Source organism: Jaculus jaculus, chromosome 2 (assembly GCF_020740685.1).
Source record: "Jaculus jaculus isolate mJacJac1 chromosome 2, mJacJac1.mat.Y.cur, whole genome shotgun sequence".
Classification (NCBI taxonomy): domain Eukaryota; kingdom Metazoa; phylum Chordata; class Mammalia; order Rodentia; family Dipodidae; genus Jaculus; species Jaculus jaculus.
In genome coordinates, this window is record NC_059103.1 from 157,707,465 (window position 1) to 157,732,327 (window position 24,863).

At 37.7% G+C, this 24,863-nt stretch overlaps 1 protein-coding gene across 1 annotated transcript in view; it reads left to right on the forward strand.

Annotated features, from left to right (window-relative positions):
* Nucleotides 1-24,863, forward strand: part of Cnbd1 (cyclic nucleotide binding domain containing 1) — a 403,107-nt gene that overhangs the window by 193,311 nt on the left and 184,933 nt on the right. The window contains 2 exon segments of the mRNA XM_045143551.1: nucleotides 5,944-6,089; nucleotides 20,093-20,277. Of these exon segments, the coding sequence (XP_044999486.1) occupies nucleotides 5,944-6,089; nucleotides 20,093-20,277 (331 nt within the window).

Sequence of the window (24,863 nt, forward strand, 5' to 3'; positions counted from 1 at the left end):
ACTTTAAGCATTAAGTTAGCTCAAAAGAGTGTGACTATTAACAGAACAAAGCATATGTACATTATTATCAGTCAGGTTTTTCCTGCCAAGAAACTAATATTGAGCACACAATTGATATTATTATGCAACATTTTAGCTTTTTATTTTACTCAATACTTTAAAGATTCTGTATATTGCTATTTTTTGTGATCAATCTTCAAAAACTCACTTTCGTATTTAATAAATTGTTTACATAGCTGTACTTCAATATGTGGCAGATTCAGTTTCTCTGTTTCATGTGAAATTTTGCATCTTTGGAGGAATCAGAACTAACCTAGTAAAGTTTAACTTTGTACATTTGTATGGTTTAAACTTGATGTGAGGATGTAGTGGATATGAATTTATGCTAAAGTGTGAATATTTTTGTCTTCTGGGTTAGGACTTTGACAGTAACTGAAATGTAGCCAGTAATTTAAGATACTAAGTATACCAGATTATTTTGGACTGAAAAATTTCAAATCAGTCAACACTCATGGCAAACAAAGTCCCTCTTATTATGATTGCTGTCAATCTCAGTGTTTCCCATGTGGAAGGAAAACAATTTTGACTGATATGAAATTATACTGCCTTCATCTTCACTCATTAAGCACACTAAACACATTAAAAGCTAATTTTTAAAACTTGACCTGCTAGACAGAATTGTCCATTGTATAATCCACTCTAGTATCCTAACTGACATCAAGACAATGGTTTTACCATACCCCAATTTTTCCCTGGTGTAGCCAAAGTGAAATCTAGAAAACATAACTCAGTTACTTTTTATAATGAAGGCCTCAAATTGCTTTACCCTTTTTTTTAAAAAAAATATTTATTTATTTACCGGAGAGAGGGAGCAAGGGTTAGAGAGGGAGAGAAAGACGGGGAGGAAGGGGCAGATAGCAAGAGAATGGGCATGCCAGGGCCTCCAGCTGCTGCAAACAAGTCCAGACACATGTGCCACCTTGTTCATCTGACTTATGTGGGTACTGGGGAATTGAACTTGGGTCTTTAGGCTTCACAGGCAAGTACTTTAATCACTAAGCCATCTTTGCAGCCTGGCTTTACCTTTCATAATCATAAAGTTTTAAGTTCTTGACAAAATTTACAATGCCCTCAATGATTTTTACCTTCTATACTCTTTTAGATTCAATTTATATCTAACTTTTTTACTGCCCCTTTTCCTCTAACCAAAAGGGGCTTTTTCTTCAAGTATTTCTTTAACCCATGACTGTGGACCTTTGGACTTTCAGGCCTTTTTTTCTGGTACCACTGATATACTTCCCTTCCACTGCCAATTTATTATCCTGGTGTTGATTTAAACCCTTTGTCTAAAATGTGCTCTGACTGCCCTCAGCAGGAACTAGGTCATCTCTCTATTTAATTGCCATGACACAGTGTGTTCTACTTTTCATCACATTGTACTTATACAAGGTGTCTTTAATGTTTGACTGGCCCTCCAAATTTTAAGTTGACTCTGCAAGGACCATATCTTTTTTTTTTTCTTTTTGACCTTTGTGGCATGAACCCTTAGAAGAGCACTTGAGAATTAACCATGGCACAAAATATTGCACTGAATAAATGCATGAATACTCAGACTAGTGTAGAAGGTCCTTTTGGCTGACATTAAAGATACTAAACATAATTAGAAGCTTGTGCTTACCTTTTGAATCTGACATGCACTTACTATATTCTTTCAGCACAAAAATAGTTGATTAAATGAGAGCAATTAACATTCCCAAAAAATTACCTGTCAGTTTTTCTTACAGAGAAATCCATTGTATTAATTTTGTGTCTTGGAAAAGCAACTATTTTAAATTTTTAAGCACAAAACAAAGTAGAAAGCCTTTGAAAAAAGTCAGCTCTAGGGCTGGAGAGATGGCTTAGCAGTTAAGCGCTTGCTTGTGAAGCCTAAGGACCCTGGTTCGAGGCTCGGTTCCCCAGGTCCCACGTTAGCCAGATGCACAAGGGGGCGCACGCGTCTGGAGTTTGCAGAGGCTGGAAGTCCTGGCGCGCCCATTCTCTCTCCCTCCCTCTATCTGTCTTTCTCTCTGTGTCTGTTGCTCTCAAATAAAAATAAAATAAAATAAAATAAAATAAAATAAAATAAAATAAAATAAAATAAAATAAAATAAAATAAAAAGTCAGCTCTAAAGTGAAATGCACATAATTGATTATTCCAGTAATACCTTATATCTTGTTTACTATAGCTGAGCATGTGGAAGTGAGGAAGGTTACAAGTGAACTTTGATGTGTTTTAGAACTTATACACTTTTTTGTTGTGACTATTGTCAACCACTCTGCTCTTATGAACCGAGTTTATAAAGATGCTTAAGAAGTGCTATTTGATGAGGTGCCTGGCCTGAGGAGTCTCAAGATTCTTAAATTTGACATTGGAAACATAACCATTTACACGGGCTATTTGCAACTTGTTTTATGACAATCATTTAAGAAATTTTATAAGAAAACTAGTTCATTATTCTCCTCAACCTCTTGTGAAATAAAAGGAAGTACAGTGCTATAGGATTCAGTAGTCTGTTGTCTTTTAATTCTCTTTGTGAAAGAAAAAGCCCAGAGTCAACCCAGGCACCAAAGGGAGACATTTTAAAAATAGTAGTCTATTTTTACATCATGAAAGTATAGCTTGATTTTTAAAAGGCTAGCAAAGAAGAGTTTAAGTCATTGCCACTGATCTTTCAATTTTCATCTGTGTAGAAAAATGACAAAGAGAACCCAAATCCTGCTGTGCTTTCGATGTTTCCCCTTTGTAAGTGACCAAACCTAATTTCTGGAAAAGCTGATAGTATTCAGCATTTTCCATATGAATTTGTAGGACCAAATAAAATCAATTGTTATTCTGTTCATTCATCCTTGACTGATTAGGAAATTCAAAGGCAAGTCAGACAGAAGGCGTTGTGCATATTAATGAATGATGATTCAAGAAAGGCTTCATGTGCATACAAGTTCCTAGGAAAATTATTTTATAGTGAAGTTTTGCAAGTGTGCAGGAAAATAATGCATACACAAAATAAAATTACTCTGGGAGTTGCAACTGCATTTTTAACAGTTTAACTGATTTTATAACTGTCTTAAATGCTGCTTATGAAGGGATTAGGGAAGTCCAAGGGTATCTTTGTGTGTATCATTTAATTAAAGTAAAGTTTTTTGGCTGAATTTTTTAGTATACTAATCTTTTGTGCTTCAAATGTTTATTCCAATGTTATATCTCTGCTAAATCCAAGAGATGTCTGGCTGTGCAAATTCTGAAAATGCTTCTGAAATTCTGAAAACTTCCTACCATAAGACTCTTGCATGAAAATGAGAGTTTGAATCCTTGAGTTACTCATGTGTTTGGACAAGTGGGCATGTGTTGTAGAGACAAGACCAACCAAAGATAGTAAACTACCAAACAGCTTTCCTAGAAGATAATCTATGCTTTCAATTCTACCATCTTTTTCTGAACCTGTCTCTCTATGGTCTCTGAGTTAGGCTTCAGGATTCTCGTCCTCTCTCTCCCTCCTCCTCTTCCTCTTCCTCCTCCTACTTCTTCCTCTCTCTCTCCCTCCCTCCCTCCCTCCCTCTCTCTCTCTCTCTCTCTCTCTCTCTCTCTCTCTCTCTCACACACACACACACACACACACACACACACACACACACACACACACACAGTGCTGAGGATTGAACTCAGGACCTCGGTCATGCTAAACAAGTGATCTTCTCCTGAGCTATATTCTTAACTTTCTTTTTCACCTTTTATTGTGTATTGTATTTTATTTTACTGTGAGGCAAGGTTTCATTAAGTTGTCTAGACAGACCTAGAACTTTCTTTGTGACCCAGGCAGGCCTTGAACTTGGGATCCTGCTGCCTCAGTTGAGTACTCTTTCTGATTTCATGTTCCCTTTATTCTTCCTATACTTTTTCACTTCAATTCAATGTTTTGTGTTTTTATCCAGCAAGATTATGATTGCTATTTCCTTATTGATTCTACTGCTTAACAACTTGATCTTAAGTCAGAACTGAATTTATCATGAAAATAAAAATAAAATTAAGCACTAACGATTTATTTGTTGGTAATGCTAGGGAAGAAACTTAGAACTCATGTAGGCTAGGTAAGGTCCTACCACTGAGCTAAGCTATAGCCCAAAGATTTAGCTTTTCAGACTGTAATTGGAGTTGCATGAGTTGCTCCAGAGGCTCTGTCAGTGGCCCTAGAAATGGTTTTACAAGGCTAAAAGTCTCTAAAAATTAACAAATAATCTTAACTGTAATCATTAATATTTCTTTGCCTGACAGTTATGTCCTACATTGTCCACCTGCAATTAAAGAAACCTTAGTTATCTTGGGGCATGCTGATTTCAACTGTTTGGATATATGCTCAGGAGTGGTATAGCTGAGTCATATCAAATATGGTAGTCCTATTTTCAATATTTTTTGTGGACCTTCCCCAGTGACTTCCATATTGGCTGCACCAGTTTACATTTCCACCAACCATGTGTAAGGAGTGTTCCTCCTTTTAACCCTACCATTTGTGCCTATTTTTGTGCTAGTGCCACAGAGATTTTGTTTCCAGGTGAAGTAGTATAATTTGAGAACAGACATCATGATGTCTCCAGTACTGCTATATTGCTTGGCATTTCTTTGTTTCCTCTGAAACTTTTTTTTTAATTTATTTTATTTATCAGAGAAAGAGAAAAAGAGAATGAATGGGCATGCCTGGACCTCTAGCCACTGCAAACAAACCCCAGACACATGTGCAACCATGTGTATCTGGGTTTTGTGGGTACTGGAGCATAGAACCTGGGTACTTAGGTTTCACAGGCATGTACCTTAACCACTAAGCAATCTCTCCAATCCTCCTCTGAACTTTTTGTGCACCATATGAGCTTTAGGATTGGTTCTATTTCTGTGAGGAACATAATTGGAATTTTGATAGGGATTGTTTTGAGTCTGTAGATCTCATTATGTAATAATGCTCATAATTATAATTTTCCTAAATCATGAGCATAAAAAGCTTTCCATCTATTCTCTTCATTATAATTTTTCAATGTATTTTATTTTTCAGTATAGAATTCCCTGTCGAGGTATATTACTAGGAATTTTAATGTAATGTTTGAAGTTATTGTGAATGAGATACCCCATCCCCATTTTCTTCTTAGGAAATGTGTTTATGTGGGGTATGGCCATGGATGCCTATAACCAAGTCTTGTGGATAGGTGAGTCAGGAGAATCACTGGGTCTTTTTGGTTAGACAATATGACTTAAAACAATACCTCTGTGCTCAGTAAGAGACTGTCTCAAGGAAAAATCATGGATGAGCTATGTAGGACACCCATTCTTCTCTGTCTTTTACATGTACATATGGACAGACACATATGCATACACCACACATAGCATTCCTACAGCACACACTATGCACAAATAAACATACAAAGGGAAAAATCTAAATCCTTAAGAGCTAAGTTGAGGATTTATTTGACCTAAATTTAATGATATGTAAGTACTATTAATGATCAGGAATAAATGGTAGGAAGAATAGTAATCTTCAGCTAACATCTAAAATAGGACTTATGATTATTAATAATAAAAGTAGTAAAATTCTTACAAGTTTGTTACTGGGACTCCTGTTTTATTCAAAAAAGGCATTTCAGAAATTTGAGGTTTCAAGTATTCTGGTGATGGATATTCCTATCAGAAGGGAACAAATGTTTAAAGTTGTTTTGCAAGCAAATTGCAATATTTTATAGTTCTCCTTCAACAGCTATCAAATTAAAATAGTATAAAATTGGAAAATTGATAAGGCTTTTGCATCTTTGCTAGGTGAATAAGGTTTATAGTGTCTGGGAAGGGGTATACATTATATTCTCAGAAATGTATAGGGTGATCATAATGTATTTGGATTTATAACCTTTACTTTCTTCTTTTCAAAGGCCCATTTGCAGAACAACCCATGAACACAATATTGTATGGAAAATTCTGAGTAAAATCCCAGAACTAACCTCTCAGCTCAGTGATGAGCATCTAAAAATGTTAAGTAAGAATGTCTTTTCTGAAACCTGGGTCCAAGGCAGCACAGGTAATGGGGGAATACAGAGGGTCATCTGGGAATATGAAATACATGTATCTATGTTAGCTTCTCTAGCCTTATAATGATTATAATTTCACTTTGCCTATTAAGGTACACTATTTTGATATATTCCATTGACAAAGATTGTCATTTGAATAACATATCCCAGTTTGGTTTGGACAACATATACTATACATTAGTATGTCTGCACTTTGAATAAACATCCAAATTACCTAGGAATCTTCCTGAGAAACAAGACTGCTGAAGTCTCAGGATTTCTGGTTTGTGGTATCTAAGAAGAGGTCTAAATTATAGTCTAAGCAAGAAATAGAGTGATCATAATGAATGTGCAATCCACATTTACTAAATAAGCTAGCATTGTTTTTCATAAACAGATAATGGTCAAAGCACTTGCTTGCATGGCCCATAAAGTGATCTAAATATTGGAAAAGACATTTAATTTTTTTTTCTCATTTATTTTTATTTACTTATTTGAGAGCAGCAGACAGAGAGAGAAAGAGGCAGGTAGATAGAGAGAGAGAGAATGGGCGTGCCACGGCCTCCAGCAACTGAACTGAACTCCAGACACGTGCGCCCCCTTATGCATCTGGCTAACGTGGGTCCTGGGGAATCTAGCCTCGAACCAGTTTCCTTATTCTTCACAGGCAAGCGCTTAACCGTTAAGCCATCTCTTCAGCCCTGGAAAAGACATTTTTAAGGCAGATTTATCTCCCCAATTTCCATAGGCTATTTACAAATAATATAGAAGATTTTTTAATGCAAACTAACTCATGTTTGAATCTTTTAAGGGGAAAACACTCAAGTTATGTCTTCTTTGTGTCAAGGTTAATCCATTCTAATTCTTTCAGAAACAAAAGAGACATTACTATGCTTATAGACAAGGCACAAAAATATACCTTGTGTGGTATTTTTGATGACTTCATCTCCAAGTTGGAGAAGATCTGACCAGATCCCTGGCTACCTCCGTCCCTCACCTGCCTGCCTGTCTGTCTGTCTCATCTACCTCTTTATCATGAATCTCTGTCTGATGTGTTTCATGTTTTTATAACCTCATTTCTGAATAAATAGTTTCAAATGTTTAAAAAATGTGTTTTGTATACAGAGTAATTCTCCTTACAAGTGAGTTTTAAACCCACTTCAGCCCAATGCTGAACTTATTCTTTATGCTTCATATCACTGTTTGTTTAGAGTGCTTTCTCAGAATCATGACATTTAAAACCTAACTGGAAATTTGGAGACATGTGTCTTTTGAAAAGATTTACATATTTTGAGAGTTTTCCCCCAATGGATTTTTCTCATAATTAGTTCCATTTAATCAGAGTCAAGTAGTGGAAAATAAATCAAAAGAGTTTTTCAGAGATTAAAATGATTTTAAAAAAACAGAACAAATGTTGAACATTGCTTTGCCATTAGCTTGAGGATCATAATTAAGAGTTTGTTTTATAAACCCTGAGATTATTTTTATAATAATAAAACATATTGGAACAACCTACATGTCCTTCAATAGAAGACTGATACACACTATTTTATATATCTATCCTCTCCAATTGTAGGAAGTGACTGAAAATGAAAAGCATGTCTAACTAAGTCTGTACACACATATGATGGTCAATAAAAATATAACAGTTATGCCAATATTTATAAGCAATAATTGGAAATGAAAATTATACTAATATTTATAAAAGTAAAAACACATATCCCCATGCCTAAGAATAGATCCAGAATGCATTAAAATCATGAATATGTTAAAAAATGTTGCCTCTGTAGTTGGGGAAATGAGCAAGAGTGCTACTTTCTTAGTGAACCAGCACAAGGGTGAAGGAGAGAGACACAGACAACACTCAACTCCTACCAAATCAGATATCCAGAGACAAAGAGGCTCCCAAGACTTCTTCACTGAAGTAGAACTAAAATGAACCCAACATGGCTTAGGGAAATTCGTGGAAGAGGGGCCGGAAAGATTGTTAGAGCTACATGTGTGGACACTATGTACAGAGACATTGCCTCCTCTCCGTGACTGATGGCTAACCCCACATTACACAACCCACATTCCCTAAGGAGGTGGGTCCCTTCAGAGGGGAGGATGGAGAGGAGGCTAATGATGGTACCAACATGGCCGTATACACACTGTGTACATAACTAGTAAAAAGTGTTGCCTCAGTGGAGAATATTAAAGAATATCAATTTGTATTTAATGGTCATAATCTAGGGAAAGATGAATTTATTGCTCAAATCAAGCACTATTGCTTTGCTCAAGAGTTAAATTTATAATTTCATTTTTTAACATTTATATTTTTATTTATTGGAGATAGAAAGAGGCAGAGAAAGAGAGCAAGAGAGAGAATTGCACACCATAGCCTCTAGCCACTTACTTGAACTCCAGATGCATGCACCACTATGGCCAGTTGGCTTACATGGGTCCTAGAGACTTAAACCTTGGTCCTTAGGCTTTACAAACAAGTGCCTTAACTGCTAAGACATCTGTCTAGCACAAAGTTACATTAATTGATAGTGTATTTATGTTACACACCTCTGTTGGTGGCACTTAGATGTGTGATAGCTTTTTAAGTTTCATGAGATCCCTATGGTTCAGTGTCTAATTCCATGAGCTACTGGGGCCTTATTAATAAAGTCTTTCCCAATGCCTGTATCTTGGAGTGTTCTCACTGTTTTCCTTTTTTTCTACTTAGTTTATACTGTCAGCTCTTATATAAAGGCCCTTGATACACTTGGAATTGACTTTTGGACATAGAGCAGAGGGTCTAGTTACAGTCTCCCACATGTGGTTATTCAGTTTATTTAGCACCACTTATTGAAAATGTAGTCTTTCCGGAAGTGTGCATTTTTGGCCTCTTTGCCAAAGATTAGGTGCCTGTAGTTATTAGAACTTACGCCTGGTTCTTCTATTCTATTCCCATGATCTTCATGTCTTTTTTTGTGCTAGGACCATGCTGTTTTTATTACTTTCCTTTGTAGTATATCTTTAAATCAGGTATGGTGATGCAAACAATAGTCTTTTTGCTCAGGATATTTATGGTTATCCATGTCCTTTTGATGTTCCATAGAATTTTGAAATTATTTTTTTCTAAATCTGGGAAGAATGGAAGAATGTTGCTAGAACCTTTTGGAATTACATTGAATTTGTATATTGCATTGGGGAGGCAGGCCATTTTTCACAATGTTGTCTCTTCTGATCCATGAGCATGGGAAGTTTTCCCAACTTGTGTGCTCTTCAGTTTCTTTCGTGGGTGCTTTAAGATTTTTATTGTAGAGATCTTTCCCTTCCTCATTTATTTATTATGTATTTTTATTAACTCTAATAATCCATACTCCACATAATTTATTATGTTGATGAGGCTTTATTGGGAGCAATTAAAATTAGTTATTTTGGGATAAAGAGATAGCTCAAGTGTTAAGGAACTTGCCTTTAAAGCTTATGGACCACATTTGATTCCCCAGTACCCACTCAGAGCCAGATGGACAAGATGGCACATGCATCTGGAGTTCATTTGCAATAGCTAGAAGCTCTGGGGCACCCATCTCTCCCCCATCTCTCTCTCTTTCTATCTCTGTCTTATAACACAAACAAAGATATTAAAATAAATTATATTTTTTTCACTTCTCCATTTCTTTTTTTTTGATACACTACCTGGTTTTATATTTATTTATTTATTTATTAGTTTTCTATTCAGCAAATACAGGCAGTTTGGTACCATTATTAGGCTCATCCGTGACCTACACCCTTCCCATTGGCCCCTCCTTGTTGTGGTATATGGGTCATACATTGTGGAGTTAGCCCAGTTATTGATACGATAAATTTCTCTGCATACTATGACCCAACATGTGGCTCTGACATGCTTTCCACCCTCTCTCAGTAAAATTTCCCTGAGCCATGTTGGGTTCATTTTTGGTCTGCTTCAGTGATGAGGTGTTGGGGGCCTCTGGGGCTCTGGCTCTCTGGTTTGATAGGCGTTGATTTTAAACTGTGTTGGTCTCCTTCCCCCTTGTGCTGGTATCTGGTTCATCAGGAAAACAGCGCCCTTGCTTGTTTCACCAATTCTCCTTAGTTTCAGACAGGGCCCTTTTGAGGCATGATGGGGTGGCTCTCTCCTTAGGATCTGCATCTATCTGAAAAAGAAAAGCATATTCTCCAAAGGAGAGTAAGTTAGCACCAGGACAAATGAGATAACCCTTACTTTTCTTATATAGAGTTTAATAGGTGTAGGCCCTCTTGTAGCCCATGATTGATGGTAGCTTGATATTGGAGAGTGGGCTTATGTTTGGATATGGTTCTGACTTGTTTCCCAGCTCCAGCTATGGGTCCTGTACCACTGAGGGGATCAGTTAGCCAAATCAAGAGCAGTTGGTTCCCCACCATGGCTGTGTGCCACTATTGCACTTGTGTGGGCATCACACCAGGTTATTTGTTGCTAAGTAGGTTAGACTATGAGTTGCTTGGACAGATATTGGTCATTTCCCCCAGTCATCCATGTAGCACCTTCTGGCACTAGACATGCTGACTGGGGACTGACTCTCTCCTAGCTTCCAGCCATGCTGTTCCATTTTATGTGTCAGCTGCATATGGTGTTTTTAGCAGTAGGGTCTTACCACTAGCCTTTGGTGGGTCATCAAGTACTTTGACAGAAATCTATCATTCTTTTAGGAAACTTTGAAGGTTTCTCTCATCAAAAGCTCATTGTGGGTGATAGCCCCATGCTGGTAGTGGGAGTTACAGGTCAGTGCTCACTAAGAAAATAAGGAAAATGATAACTAATATACAAGAATTAGAGAGGAGAGAGAGAGACTGGGAGAGGGAGAGGGAGGGAGGGAAGATGTAGAAGACTTAGGTTAGAGTTGATCCTATCCTCTCCAGTGTCTTGTGGTTTTGGTGTTTCCTGTAAGGGCCTGCTGAAGGTTCAGCCATTTGGTCTGCCTTTTAGGAAGTAGAATTTTATGGTACCATTGCCGTTTGGGTCTAGATTAATTTTCCCACCCCTTGATGCCCTCCCCTCCCTCTCCATCCATCCTAGTGTCTAGTCCATGAGATGCTTGCTGGGTATGTAAGGTATCTTGGGTACATTCAGGTTAGGTGCCATAGATAAGTGAGACTATGTGGCTATTTTTTTTCTGTGATTGGCTAAGTTCACTGAGAATGTATTGTTGCTTGTCTGTAAAGAAACTGTTCAGCTTCATGTGATCCCATTGGTTGAGTGACTGTTTAAGATCGTGAGCTACTGGGGTTTTGTTCAGGAAGTCTTTTTTCACTCCTATATCATGGAAACGACTTCCTAAATTTTCTTCCAGTAGTATTTGGTCTTATATTGAGGTCTTTGATCCATTTGGATTTGAGTGTAGTGCATGGTGAAATGTGTGGATGAAGTTTCAGTTTCCTGCATGTGGTTTTCCAGTTTGTCCAGCACCATTTGTTGAATATGCTGTCTTTTTTCCAGCCTATATTGTTCAGGCCTTTGTCGAATATCAAGTAGCTATAGTTACTTGACCCAAAGTCCGGGTCCTCAAGTCTATTCGATTGGTTGATACTCCTGTTTTGATTTCAGTACCATGCTTTTTTTTATTACTATGGCTTTGTAATATAGCTTTATATCAGGTATGGTGATGCTACCAGAGTCATTTCTTTTGCTGTGGATATGTTTGGATATGCGAGGCCTTCTGCCTTTCCATATGAAATCTGAGAACATTTTTTCTATCTCTGTGAAGAACTCTATGGATTTTTACTGGAATTGCATTAAATCTATATATTGCCTTTGGTAGTATTGTCATCTTCACGATGTTAATTCTGCCTATCCAGGAGCATGGGAGGTCTTTCCATTTTCTCAAGTCCTCCTCAATTTCTTTTTGAGTGTTTTTATGTTTTCCTTGTATAGATCTTTCACTTCCTTGGTTAATGTTATTCCAAGGTTTTTTGTTGTTGTTGTTGCTATTGAAAACGGGACTATGTTCCTTATTTCTTTCTCTGTATCTTTGTCATTTGCACATAGAAATGCTACTGATTTTTGTGCATTGATTTTGTATCCTGCTACTTTGCTATAGGAGTTAATCACCTTCAGGAGTTTTGGGATGGAGTTTCTCAGGTCTCTTACATATACAACCATGTCATCAGTGAAGAGAGCTAACTTAACTTCTTCGTTTCCAAATTGTATCCCTTTTATTTCCATCTCCTGTCTTATTGCTTGAGCTAGTTCTTCCAGTACTATATTAAAAAGCAGAGGTAAGAGAGGACAACCATGTCGTGTTCCTGATCTTAATGGGAATTCCTCCAGTCTTTTTCCATTAAGTATTATTTGGCCCTTCGGGGCTTTGTATATTGCCTTTATTATGTTAAGATATAAACCATCCATTCAAATTCTCTCCAATGTTTTGATCATGAATTGTTCTTGTATCTTGTCAAAGGCCTTTTCTGCATCTATCGAAATGATCATGTGGTTTTTATGTTTAACCTTGTTTCTGTGGTGTATTACATTGACAGATTTCCATATGTTGAACCACCCTTGTTTTCCTGGGATGAATCCCACTTGGTCAAGGTGGATGATGCTTTTGATTGTTGTTGGATTCAGTTTGTGAGGATTTGGTTCAGGATATTTGCATCTAAGTTCATTACGGAAATAAGCCGGTAGTTTTCTTTCCTTGTGGCATCACTGCCTGGCTTTGGAATTAGGGTGATACTAGCTTCATAAAAGGAGTTGGGTAGCCTTCCCTGTTCTTCAAATGTGTGGCAAAGTTTTAGGAAGATTGGTTTGAGTTTTTCCATGAAGGTTTGATAGAATTCAGCTGAGAAGCCATCTGGTCCTAGACTGTTCTTTTTGGGGAGTTTTTTTTTTTTTTAAATTACTTTTTCAATCTCCATGAGTGTGATGGGTTCATTGAAGTGATTAATCTGCTCTGAGTTTACCTTTGATAGATGGTATGAGTCCAAGAATTTATCCATCTCCTCCACATTATCCAGTTTTGTGAAGTAGAGGTTTTTGAAATAAGTCCTGATGATTGTCCCAATTTCACTTATGTCTGTTGTGATCTCTCCTTTTTCATTTTAAATTTTGTTAATTTGAAGCTTCTCCCTTTTTTGCTTGATCAAATTGGCCAGGGGCTTGTCAATCTTGTTTATTTGCAGATAACCAATTCTTTGTTTTGTCAGTTGCCTTAATTGTTTCCTTGGTTTCCAATTCATTAATTTCTGCTCTGATTTTAATTATTTCTTTCCTTCTGGAGCTCTTTGGGTTGGATTTTTCTTGTTTCTCCAGTGCCTTTAGGTGGATGGTTAGGTTGTTGATTTGGGATCTTTCTGTCTTTTTTATGAAGGCATTGAGTGCTATGAATTTTCCCCTGAGGACTGCCTTCATTATGTCCCATAAGTTTTGGTATGATGTTTTCTCATTTTCATTCAAGTCTAGGAATTTTGCAGTTTCATTTTTTATTTTGTCCACTATCCATTTATTGTTTAAAAGTGTACTGTTCAGTTTCTAGGTGCCATTGGGATTCTTAGTGGGTCTTTTGTTGTTGATTTTTGGCAATACAGTATTGTGATCTGATATCATGTAAGGAATTATGTCAATTTTCCCAAATATGTTGAGGCTGTCTTTGTGACCCAGTATATGGTCTATTTTAGAGAATGTTCCATGGGCTGCTGAGAAGAATGTGTAGTCTGTGAATTTGGGATGGAAAGTTCTGTAGATGTCTGTTGGGTCTAAGTGATATATGGTTTTGTTGAGCTGTCTTTGAATGATCTATTATTGATAATGGTGTATTGACATCCCCAGCTATGATGGTGTTGGTTTTTATTCTGTTTTATTGTCAAGTAGGTTTTGTTTTATGAACTGTGGTGTCCCTGTGTTTGGTGCATACAGATTTATGATTGTAATATCCTCTTGATGGATCATTCCCTTGATAAGTAGGAAGTAGCCTTCTTTGTCTTTTTTGATTATTTTTGGTTTGAAGTCTATTTTATCTGATATTAATATTGCTACACCTACTAGTTTCTTATTCCCATTTGCTTGGAATATTTTTTTCCACCCTTTCACCCTGAGAAGGTATCTGTCTTTAGTGGTGAGGTGGGTTTCTTGAAGGCAACAGATTGAGGGGTCTAATTTTTTGATCCATCCTGTTAGCTTGTGTCTCTTGCTGGGTGAAATAAGGCCATTAATATTTAGGGTAATGACTGTGAGATTTGATTTGATCCCTGCTATATTGTGATGGTAGAAGTGTGTTGGTGTTTTCATGGGTTTTGAAGTTTTTTGTGCCTACTCTGAGTTTGGTTATTGTGTTCTGCTTCTTGTAGGCCTTTGAGTTTGGTTATTTGTTCTTCTCTGTGGAGAATTTCCTGAAATACTCTCTGTAGGTTCGGTTTTGTGTTCATATAATTGTAAAGCTGAGTTTTGTCATGGAAAGTTTTTCTTTCACCATCTATTATGAGGGAGACTTTTGCTGGGTAGAGTAGTTTGGGTTGGAAGCCATAGGTTCTTCCACTTTGGAGAGTTTCATTCCAGGTCCTTCTAGCTTTCAGGGTTTTCATTGAGAAGTCTGACGTAATTCTGATGGGGTTACCTTTGAAAGTGGTGTGCTGTTTTTTCTTAGCTGCTTTTAGGATTTTCTCTTTGTTGTCATTGTTTAGAGTCTTTTGATAATATGTCTTGGAGAATTTCTTCTTTGGTCCAGTGTGTTTGGAGTTCTGTTGGCTTCTTGTATCTTGATTGGCCTTTCTTTTAAGAGACTGGAGAATTTTCTTCAGTTATTTTGTTAAATAAGCTCTCTATGCCTTTGGTCTGAAATTCTTCTCCTTCTGGTATTCCAATGATTCTGATATTAGGACGTTTAAGTGTATCCCACAATTCCCTCATGTTCTGTTTACAAGAACTTTTTTTAAAAATTTATTTATTTATTTGAGAGCGACAGACACAGAGAGAAAGACAGATAGAGGGAGAGAGAGAGAATGGGCGCGCCAGGGCTTCCAGCCTCTGCAAACGAACTCCAGATGCGTGCGCCCCCTTGTGCATCTGGCTAACGTGGGACCCGGGGAACTGAGCCTCGAACCATGGTCCTTAGGCTTCACAGGCAAGTGCTTAACCATTAAGCCATCTCTCCAGCCCTACAGGAACTTTTGAACTTACTGAAATTTTTGAACTCTCGAACTGTTTCTTCCATCTTGTCTTCCAGATCAGAGTTTCTATCCTCCACTTGGCTGACTCTATTCTTGAGAGCCTCTAGTGAGTTTTGGACTTGTTCAATTAAGTTTGCATTTTCTACTACTTTTCTATGTATCGTTTCCATTGCTCTGTCAAGTTCCCTTTTCACATGATTTTCTGATTTTCTTGATGATTCTTGAAATTCATCCTTGCACTTTATGTCTTCATTTAGTTTAGCTAGCTGATTTTTAAGGTCTTCTTTTTTTTCAGTCTCCCTCAAATCTTTTAACTATGTTTGAACTCCTTCCAGTTTCTTATCTATTTATTCTAGCTTAGTGATGGCAGCATCCACATGATTATTGGTCCTTTGTTGCTTTCCTGCAAGTTCTACCAGAAGGTTGGTCAGGGTTGTATTGCTCATAGCTTCAATTTGATGTTCTGATCCTAATGACTCTTCTTTGTTTTGGTTGGATGTATTCATTGTAGGACTGGGTGATCTAACTGGATTTTCTTGCATTTGATTTTTCATGTTATTTCTTTTGCACTGTGGTCTGCCCATGACAGTGTATGGGTAGGTAGGTGGGTGGATCAGCCTGGGCTCTAACACAGTGGGAATCTGAGGCAGCCTGGGGCAGTTGCCAAGCAGCCTGGGCTTTGGCTCCCACTTGCCAAAGCTGCCTATCTACTGCCTGAGAGTGGCACCAAAGTTGCCTGAATTCTCAAGTGGTAATGTGCCAAAGCTGCCTGCCTTTGAGCTTGGAGGGGGACTGAGGTACCAAGCCCTGAAGCAGCCCAAAATCTGGCTGGGAACACTGGGATATGGAACCAGTCTGCGGTCCTCTGCCACAGGAGAATGGCGATGGCTGGCATGGCAGACAGTTAGGGGATGGCACCTGAGCTGGTGCAAGCAAGAGACACAGTCTGGGCTTGTGTGGCAGTTGCTGTGGGACTGGGCTCACTGAATAGGCAGTGACAGGAGCAGTAATGTTGGCAAGTGTGCAGAGCAGTTTAAGATTCTACACAGAGGGATGACTGGTGCTCCATCGGGGCATAATTAGCATGCAATTGGAGCAAGGAGGCTGTGGCGGTGGGTGGGTGGCTATTTGGCATTTGGTGGGAAGGGTGGTCTTCCTGCCCATGAGGGGATCCACGATTCCATGTCCCCCCCCGGCCCCGTGCCCTCCCACTGGCAAGAAGGCCCAGAAAACCCTTAATATCTTGCCTTTCTTTTTCTGGGATTTGCAGTGCAGCTAGGTGGTCACAATCTTGGCCAGAGGTCTCTCCATTTCTTTATTGAATTTAGTTTCCATTTCTTTATGCGTCTGCAGTTCATTTGCAGCTCCTAGAGGCTCTGGTGCTCTCATTCTCTCTCTTTCTCTGTGTGTATGTATCTCATAAAACAAATAAAAATTAAATGAGTTATTTTATTTTTATTTTTTAATTGCTTTGTTTCTTTATTGAATTTAATTTCCATTTCTTGATTTAAATTTCATATTGTCTTTTCAAATTCATTCCTGCATTTGACCTTGTCCTCATTGAGTTTATTTTACTGTCCATTGTGTTCTTTTTGTTGTTGTTGATTCTTTTCCAATTCATTGTCATTTATTGAGATCTTTTTGATTCTTTTCCATTTTATTCATATGTCTGTTGACTTCTTTTTCGTGGTTTCTTTCCATTCCATTTCATCCAGTCATTTCCACTATGGGACTTGGTATTCTTGGAGGGGATGTCTTGTCTGATCACTGGTGTTGTTTGTTTTCCACTGGGTTCTATACATCTTGAGGCATTCTTTTTGTCCTGCTGTGAATGCAACGATAGCAACTCCTGTGGAGCCTTTGTTGAGTGGTTAGCCATGACCAAAGTAGGTGTGGGATGGCAATCTATCTTCATGTTTATTTATACTGGAATCTGTGTAGCTTCTTACTGTGTGTACAGTCTTTAAGCAGGTCTGCACTTGACCCTAGGAGGCTTGGCCTACTCAGTGCCCAGGCTGGGTCCTTATTGGCTTACCCTAATCAGTGCCTGGTGCTTTTGAGTATGATCAGCTTTAGAGTCCTTATTGTGGCAGTAGCATCTACAGGCAGCTATGTACTTTGAAAAGACAACTGATATCTCTATAGATCTATAATATTTAATTATATGCTTGTAGATAAATGGCATGAATTTTATCTTAATATTTATAAAGTATTTTTAAGTATATCCCTTTTTGGTATTTCAAAGAAGGCATTATTTTAAATATGGCTGAATTTGTATTTAGCCAAATTGCTTAATTTGAAATTTTTTAAGCATAACTTGAGTGCAAGACATTTTCTGACTTACATATTTCTTCATGGTTTTCAAAATATTCAAGTTTTTTAACTCCACAAATTCTCCCATATAAACTATTATATAAGGAGAATATATAGTGAGTTCACTGTCACTGGGCAAAATCCTGAGAGAAAAGGAATTTTTATAAAGCTTGTAAGAGGAGTTATATTCATCTCTAAGGTGAGCATATTTTTTGGAGCATGCTACTTATAATTATAGATCCCAGTTTAACACCTCTGTCCTTATTTTCACATGTATACTCACTACTGTTATTCAATATACTATAAAGTAGAAATAACTGTGAAATGGCTTTTAACACATGATGAAGATTGTTAAAGTATAAATCACATGGTATGCTTCTATATATTTTTTTATTTCTAGCCCACTTAAATGTAGACTTGAAAACCAAGTAGCACAGTGTTTTGATGAAATATTTCTAAGAGTTACTTTAACTCCTTTAACAAAATACAAATCTTTAAATATAGACACTAAAATTGATTTTGTACATAAGTAGTACTCACCGTGTATGTAACAATATCTTATGATTGCAGATAGATTAATTGTATTGAGCTGAGCAACAACAACATCCACATAAGAACTATCCTGAGCTTGGCACATCCAAAAACTAAAGCACAATTACTCAAACCTACTGAGTTTTATTTTATTTTTTTTTATTTCATTTATTTTATCATGAGAAATCACCAGATAAGCACATCAAAATGGTTAGAGTCAGAATTCTGTTAGCTTTTGATATTCTTTACTTTCTATTGCAAAATGCTTATAAGGGCCTCAAATTAACTTCCTTTTCTCACATAGCAAGTTGGAAGGTTGGAAGAAAATATTTGAATAATTAGAAAACAAAATCCCAATTTTTAAAAATCAGAATGATGGTAAATGAACACACATGTAATAATATATTGCAAATAATATTTTAACCTTGTTTATGTAATGTCCAGTAGAATTATAGTTTTAATAGTAAAGGAAAGCTGGGCGTGGCGACAAACACCTTTAATTGCAGCACTCAAGAGGCAGAGATAGGAGGATTGCTATGAGTTTGAGGCCAGCCTGAAAAACTACATAGTGAATTCCAAGTCAGCTGGGGCCAGAGCAAGACACTACCTTGAAAAACTGAAAAAAAAAAATAAATAAATAAATAAAAAAGAGTAAAGAAAAAAAAGAAAATTCATACAGGAAAGGCAGGTAACTGTCCTTGCAATAAATTTTTGTGTAGTGCATCTCTCTGCATAACCTTATTGAGGATTAAAAAGTGCCACTTGCATCTGTATCATAGTATGTTTTTCTTCTATATTGCCCCTATATAATTCATCAAAATTTTTATAGGTGTTGATTCACTTCAACTAATAGATATTAAATAATATTTTCTTCAGTTCCCTCAACAAACTGCTTCAATGCATAATGAATGATTGTTGTGCGGTACTGGATGGGACACATTTTTAAACTCAGGCCTCCATGCAAAACTCTTAAAAAATTAAAAAGTCCTCTCCAATCGGTACTATTGTAGCAATAGTAATGTAAGAAAAAGCAAAGAAGCCAGGGAATTTGTAACTTTTGGAATAATAAAAGGACATACAATTATCCCTAAATATTGATTTGTAAGGCTTCTACTTCTAGAAGGTTAGTGAAGATTGAAGAAATGGCATAGGGGTTAGGATACTTGCCCTACTAGCATGAGTGCAGTTCCGATTCTCCAGTTGGGATTCAAATACAGCCAGATGCTATAGCGGGCATCTGCAATCCCTGTCCTCTTATTGTGAGAAGGGAGTTGAGACTAGAGAATCACCCTGAAATTTATGGTTCAGCTAACCTGGGAAATGCAGCAGGTGCAAACAACGAGAGACCCACCCTCAAAGGAGGAGGAAAGTAAGTGGACACCCAAAGTTGTACTCTGACCTCTTCATATACTCCTGTTCTCACACACATGAACATACACACACACACTGAGAGAGAGAAAGAGAGAGAGAGAAAGAAAGAAAGAGGCAGAGATGGACAGAGGGCAGTTAGTGAGTGAAGAAATGATCTCATAACACTTGAATTATTTTATCCATTCATATAAAATAATGTAAACAGGAGAGAAATAGAGAAATATACAAGCCAACTTCCATTACTTCTCTGACAAAGAGGATAAAGATGACCTGAATTTGATTTAAGTTGTATTCGAGATTTTTTACAAGGGAGTATATCTGCCAGAGCTGTACACATACAGTTGAACTTCAAGAGGGGGTAGGATGACAAGTTGTGGGAAGCTCTTGTAGAGTAGGACAAGCAAGGGAACCACTTTTCACCAACTGAAAACTGTCTAGTAAGCTATGTGTCATCACCCTCATATATAATCAGAAGATGGAAATTAATAGTGTGTACTCTAGACATGCCTCTATTATTTTGGATATCTAACTAATCTACTTGTGAAAAACTGTGTGTTACACTGAAATTGTTATAGTGTAAATGGGAATGGATTTGCTGGAAGTCTACCAAACAAATGTTAGACATGGTAGTCACCTATATTTTTTTGGTTATGCTTTATTTCAGTGGTTGGAAATGATGGATTGTATATTATACTAAAAGGCCTAGCTCGACCTCATACAAAGTTATCTAGAAGTCCTGTTGATAATGACTCAGTCACCTCTTCAGTACACAGAGGCAGTGTTGTTTTTGATGTAGAATTGACAGATTTTAGACGTAGTGATGTCTACATTCCTGCACAAGAGTCCATGGTAAGAGATAGTTCCTTTTTCTATAAACACTCATAATATTGTGAAATGTTACATCTTCCAGATTTTTAGACCCACATATTTTCAGACTCTTAAACAAATTATAATGATACCTCCTTCAAAATATAAATCATACTACTAATATTAAACAAGATATTAAATAGAAAAATTTTAATGGATGATGTCTTGAACAGCATATTGTTCACTGGCAATGGATGTGTGGTATGTCTGATAACATAGGTCATTGTGCATGGCTCACCAAAAGAGGAAGGAAATTAGTTTGAGATGAAAAGAGAGGCAAGAGGTGTGGGATACAGTGGGCTGATCATAACTGACCTTTATAATCATAGCAAAACTGTGTTTTTAATAATGTTTTCCTGAAGAGTAGTTGTGGGTAGGAGAGATGGCTTTGAAGGCACTTGCCTATGAAGCCTAAGTACATAGTTCCAATTCCCCAGTCCCCACATAAGCCAGATGCACAAAGTGACACATGAATCTTGAGGTTTTTTTTTTTTTTTTAATTTGATTTATTAGTTTTCTTTTCATCAAATACAGGCAGTTTGGTACCATTGTTTAGGCTCATCTATGATCTACCACCTCCCATTAGACCCTCCTTGTTGATGTAAATGGGTCGTGCATTGTGGAGTTAGTCCCCAGTTATTGGTATGCTAAATGTCTCTGCAAATCATGACCCAACATGTGACTCTGACATTCTTTCCACCCCTCTTCTGAAAAATTTCCCTGAGCCATGTTGGGTTCATTTTTGGTCTGCTTCAGTGCTGAGGTGTTGGGGGCCTCTGAGGCTCTGGCTCTCTGATTTGGTAGGAGTTGATTTTTCTCTGTGTTGGTCTCCTTCCCCTTTGTGCTGGTATCTGTTTCACAGGAAAACATCACCCTTGCTTGTTTCACCAATTGTCCTTAGTTTCAGTTGGGCCCCTTTTGAGGTATGTTGGGGCAGCTCTCTCCATAGGATCTGCATATATCTGAAAAAGAGAAGCAGATTCTCCAACGGAGAGTAAGTTAGCACCCAGAAAATTGAAATAACACTTACTTTTTTCATAGACAGTTTGATAGGTGTAGGCCCTCTTGTACCCCATGATTGATGATAGCTTGATATTGTAGAGTGGGCTTGTGTTTGGGCATGGTTCTGACTTGTTTCCCAGCTCCAGCTATGGGTCTAGTACCACTGAGTGGATCAGTTAGCCAAATCAACAGTAGTTGGTTCCTCACCATGGCTGTGTGCCACTATTGCACTTGTGTGGGCATCACATCAGGTTATTTGTTGCTAATTAGATTAGACAATGAGTTGCTTGGCCAGATCTTGGTCATTTCCCCCAGTCGCCCATGTAGTGCCTTCTGGCACTAGACACGCTGACTGTATGGGGACTGACTCTCACCTGGCTTCCAGCCATGCCGTTCGATTTTGCGTATCAGCTGCATATGGAGTCTTCAGCAATAGGGTCTTACCACTGGCCTTTGGTGGGTCATCAAGTACTCTGACAGAAGTCTGTCATTGTTTTGGGAAACCTTGTAGGTTTCTCTGATCAAAAGCTCATTGTGGATGGTAGCCCTAAGCTGGAAGTGGGGGTTAGAGGTCAGTGCCCACTAATAAATTGAGGAAAAACATAACTAATATACAAGAGTTAGAGAAGAGAGAGATAGAGGGGAGAGGGGGAGAGGGAGGGAGAGAAGATATAGAAGATTTAGGTTAGTCTTGATCCTACCCTCTCCAGTGTCTTGTGGTTCAGGTGTTTCCTGTAAAGGTCAAGTGAAGGTTCAGCCATTTGGTCTGACTTTTAGGAAGTAGAATTTTATGGTACCAATGCCATTTGGGTCCAGGTTACTGTTTTCCACCCTTCAATGCCCTCCCCGCCTTCCCTTCCATCCTATTGTCTAGTCCATGAGGTGCTTGCTGAGTATGTAAGGTATCTTGGGTAGATTCAGTTTAGGTGTTGTAGATGAGTGAGACTATGTGTCGATTTTTTTTTTCTGTGATTGGGTAAGTTCACTGAGAATGATCTGTTCCAGGTTCAACCATTTTTCCTCAAATTTCTTTGTGTCGTTTTTTCTTACTGCTGTATAGAATTCCATTGTGTAGATATACCACATCTTTGTTATCCATTCTTCTAATGATGGACATCTGGGTTGATTCCAGCTTTTAGCTATTACAAATTGAGCTGCTACAAACATGGTTGAGCAAATCTCTCTGGCCTTTGGTTTGAAGGTTTTAGGGTAGATGCCCAGTAAGGGTATAACTGGGTCTGTTGGTATTTCTATAGTCAGCTTTTTTAAGAGTCTCCATATTGCTTTCCAGAGTGGTTGTACCATCCTGCATTACCACCAACAGTGAATGAGTGTCCCTGCTTCTCCACATCCTCGCCAGCATTTATTTTCATTTGACTTTTTGATGTTGGCTATCCTTATTGGGGTAAGGTGGAATCTCATAGTTGTTTTAATTTGTATTTCTCTGATGATTAGGGATGATGAACATTTTCTTAAGTGTGTGTTTACCATTTGTATTTCCTCCTCTGTGAATTGCCTGTTCAACTCTGCACCCCATTTTGTGAGTGGGGTATTTGTCTTCTTATTGTTTAGACTTTTGAGTTCTTTGTAAATTCTAGAAATAAGGCCTCTATCAGTTGGATAACCTGCAAATATTTTCTCCCACTCTGTGGGTATTCTGTTGGCTTTGCTTATTATATGCTTGTCTGTAAAGAAACTCTTCAGTTTCATATGATCCCATTGGTTGAGTGACTGTTTAAGAACTTGAACCACTGGATTTTTGTTCAGGAAGTCTTTTTCCATTCCTATATCATGGAAAGAACTTCCTAAATTTTCTTCCAGTAGTATTCAAGTTTCTGGTCTTATGTTGGGTTAGAAGAGTAGTTGTGGGTAGGAGAGATGGCTTTGAAGGCACTTGCCTATGAAGCCTAAGTACATAGTTCCAATTCCCCAGTCCCCACATAAGCCAGATGCACAAAGTGACCCATGAATCTTGAGGTTTTTTTTTTTTTTTGCAGTGGCTAGAGGCCTTGGCATGCCAATTTATCTATCATCTGTCTGTCCATCTATGTATGTATGTATGTATGTATGCATCATCTATCTATCTATCTATCTATCTATCTATCTATCTATCTATCTATCTATTATTATCATCATCTATCTGCCTTTTTTCTTAAATAAATAAGTAAATAAAATAAAATGTTAGCTGTGCTGAGATAATAAAGGAACTTATGTACTACAACAATAAATAATTTAATAACTTAAAAATAATTTCTGGCCTTTTGTAATATTTGAACAGTATTAGTTGAATATCATTATGGATCTCTGATATGATGGTTAAATTCTTTTGTTAATGTGGTCAGATTAGAAATCCATGGACATTCCTTTGTGCAGGTCTCTGAGTTTGCTTCCAGGAAAGATTAACAAAAGGAGGAAGTCCTTCCTGCAGAGTAGGGAGCCCTTCTGGTTGTTGGGTATATGTAAGAAAGCTGAGAGGGGAAATAGTCCCCTTTTACCCCTGGCTTCCTGTGCTACTTGATGGTGAGTGTCTTCACTTGTATGTGCATCTATCCTGTTCTGCTTTCTTTCATCCGTGTTGGAACTAAATTCCTCAGCCTTCCTATTGGACTAAAGACCAGGCCTTCAGTGCTGGATTGGACTGTTGAGGTATCCAGCCATGTGGACTGAGCAGCTTTCTAGCTTCCTTAACTCTTAAGCCTGCAGACAGCTACTATTGGACTGCTGTAAGCTAATCCAATAAATTACCTTTAATACCAAGTCATTCTACTGGTTCTATTCCTTCAGACTAATGTATCTGAAGACTCCATGATGATTCAAGTCTGGTTTGACAAGAAATGTGACTAAAAAGCTATTTTGAGCTTTAGGGTAGAAGACATGAATACAATTCTCATGTCTTTTAAAAAGATTTTTAAAAGGTTTTTTTCTTTATTATTATTAGTAGTATTAACAACATATTTCATATGGATACATCATATGTCTACCTTATTTTCCCTTACCTTGCCCCCTTCTGTGAGGTACCATCCTTAGTGGGACTTCAGGTATTCCCTGTGAGGTTGAGGTATATTCATTGTGGGAGTAACAGTAAGTTATTTTTAGGGAGAAGGAATGCCTCTGGACATGATGTCTCCTGTGGCTCTAACAACCCTATATTTCCACCCCCTATTCTGCAAAATTCCCTGAGCCATGGTGGGTGAATTTTAAGTCTGCTTCAGTGATGAGCTCTTAGGTGCCTCTGGATCTCTGCTTTGGTAGGTATTGAATATCCTCAGGGTCTGACAACCTGCTGCTGATTATCAGGTTCAGCATGGAAGTAGCCACTCATGCTTGTCTCCCCAATTCCTCTGGGGTTTCACCCCTGGCTTGGCTGAAATGTGAGGATTAGCTTTTCTTCTCTGGTCTTGCTACCTTCTGGAAAAGAACAGATTCTCCAGTGGAGAGTGAAGTCAGCATAATTTAAATGGGCTAACATTATTAATTTAAGGAGAATTTGATGTATGTAACCTCTCTGTTAGCCAAAGAGTAGTGAGGGTTTGACACTTGAGAGAATAATCTTTTTGTCTATAGGT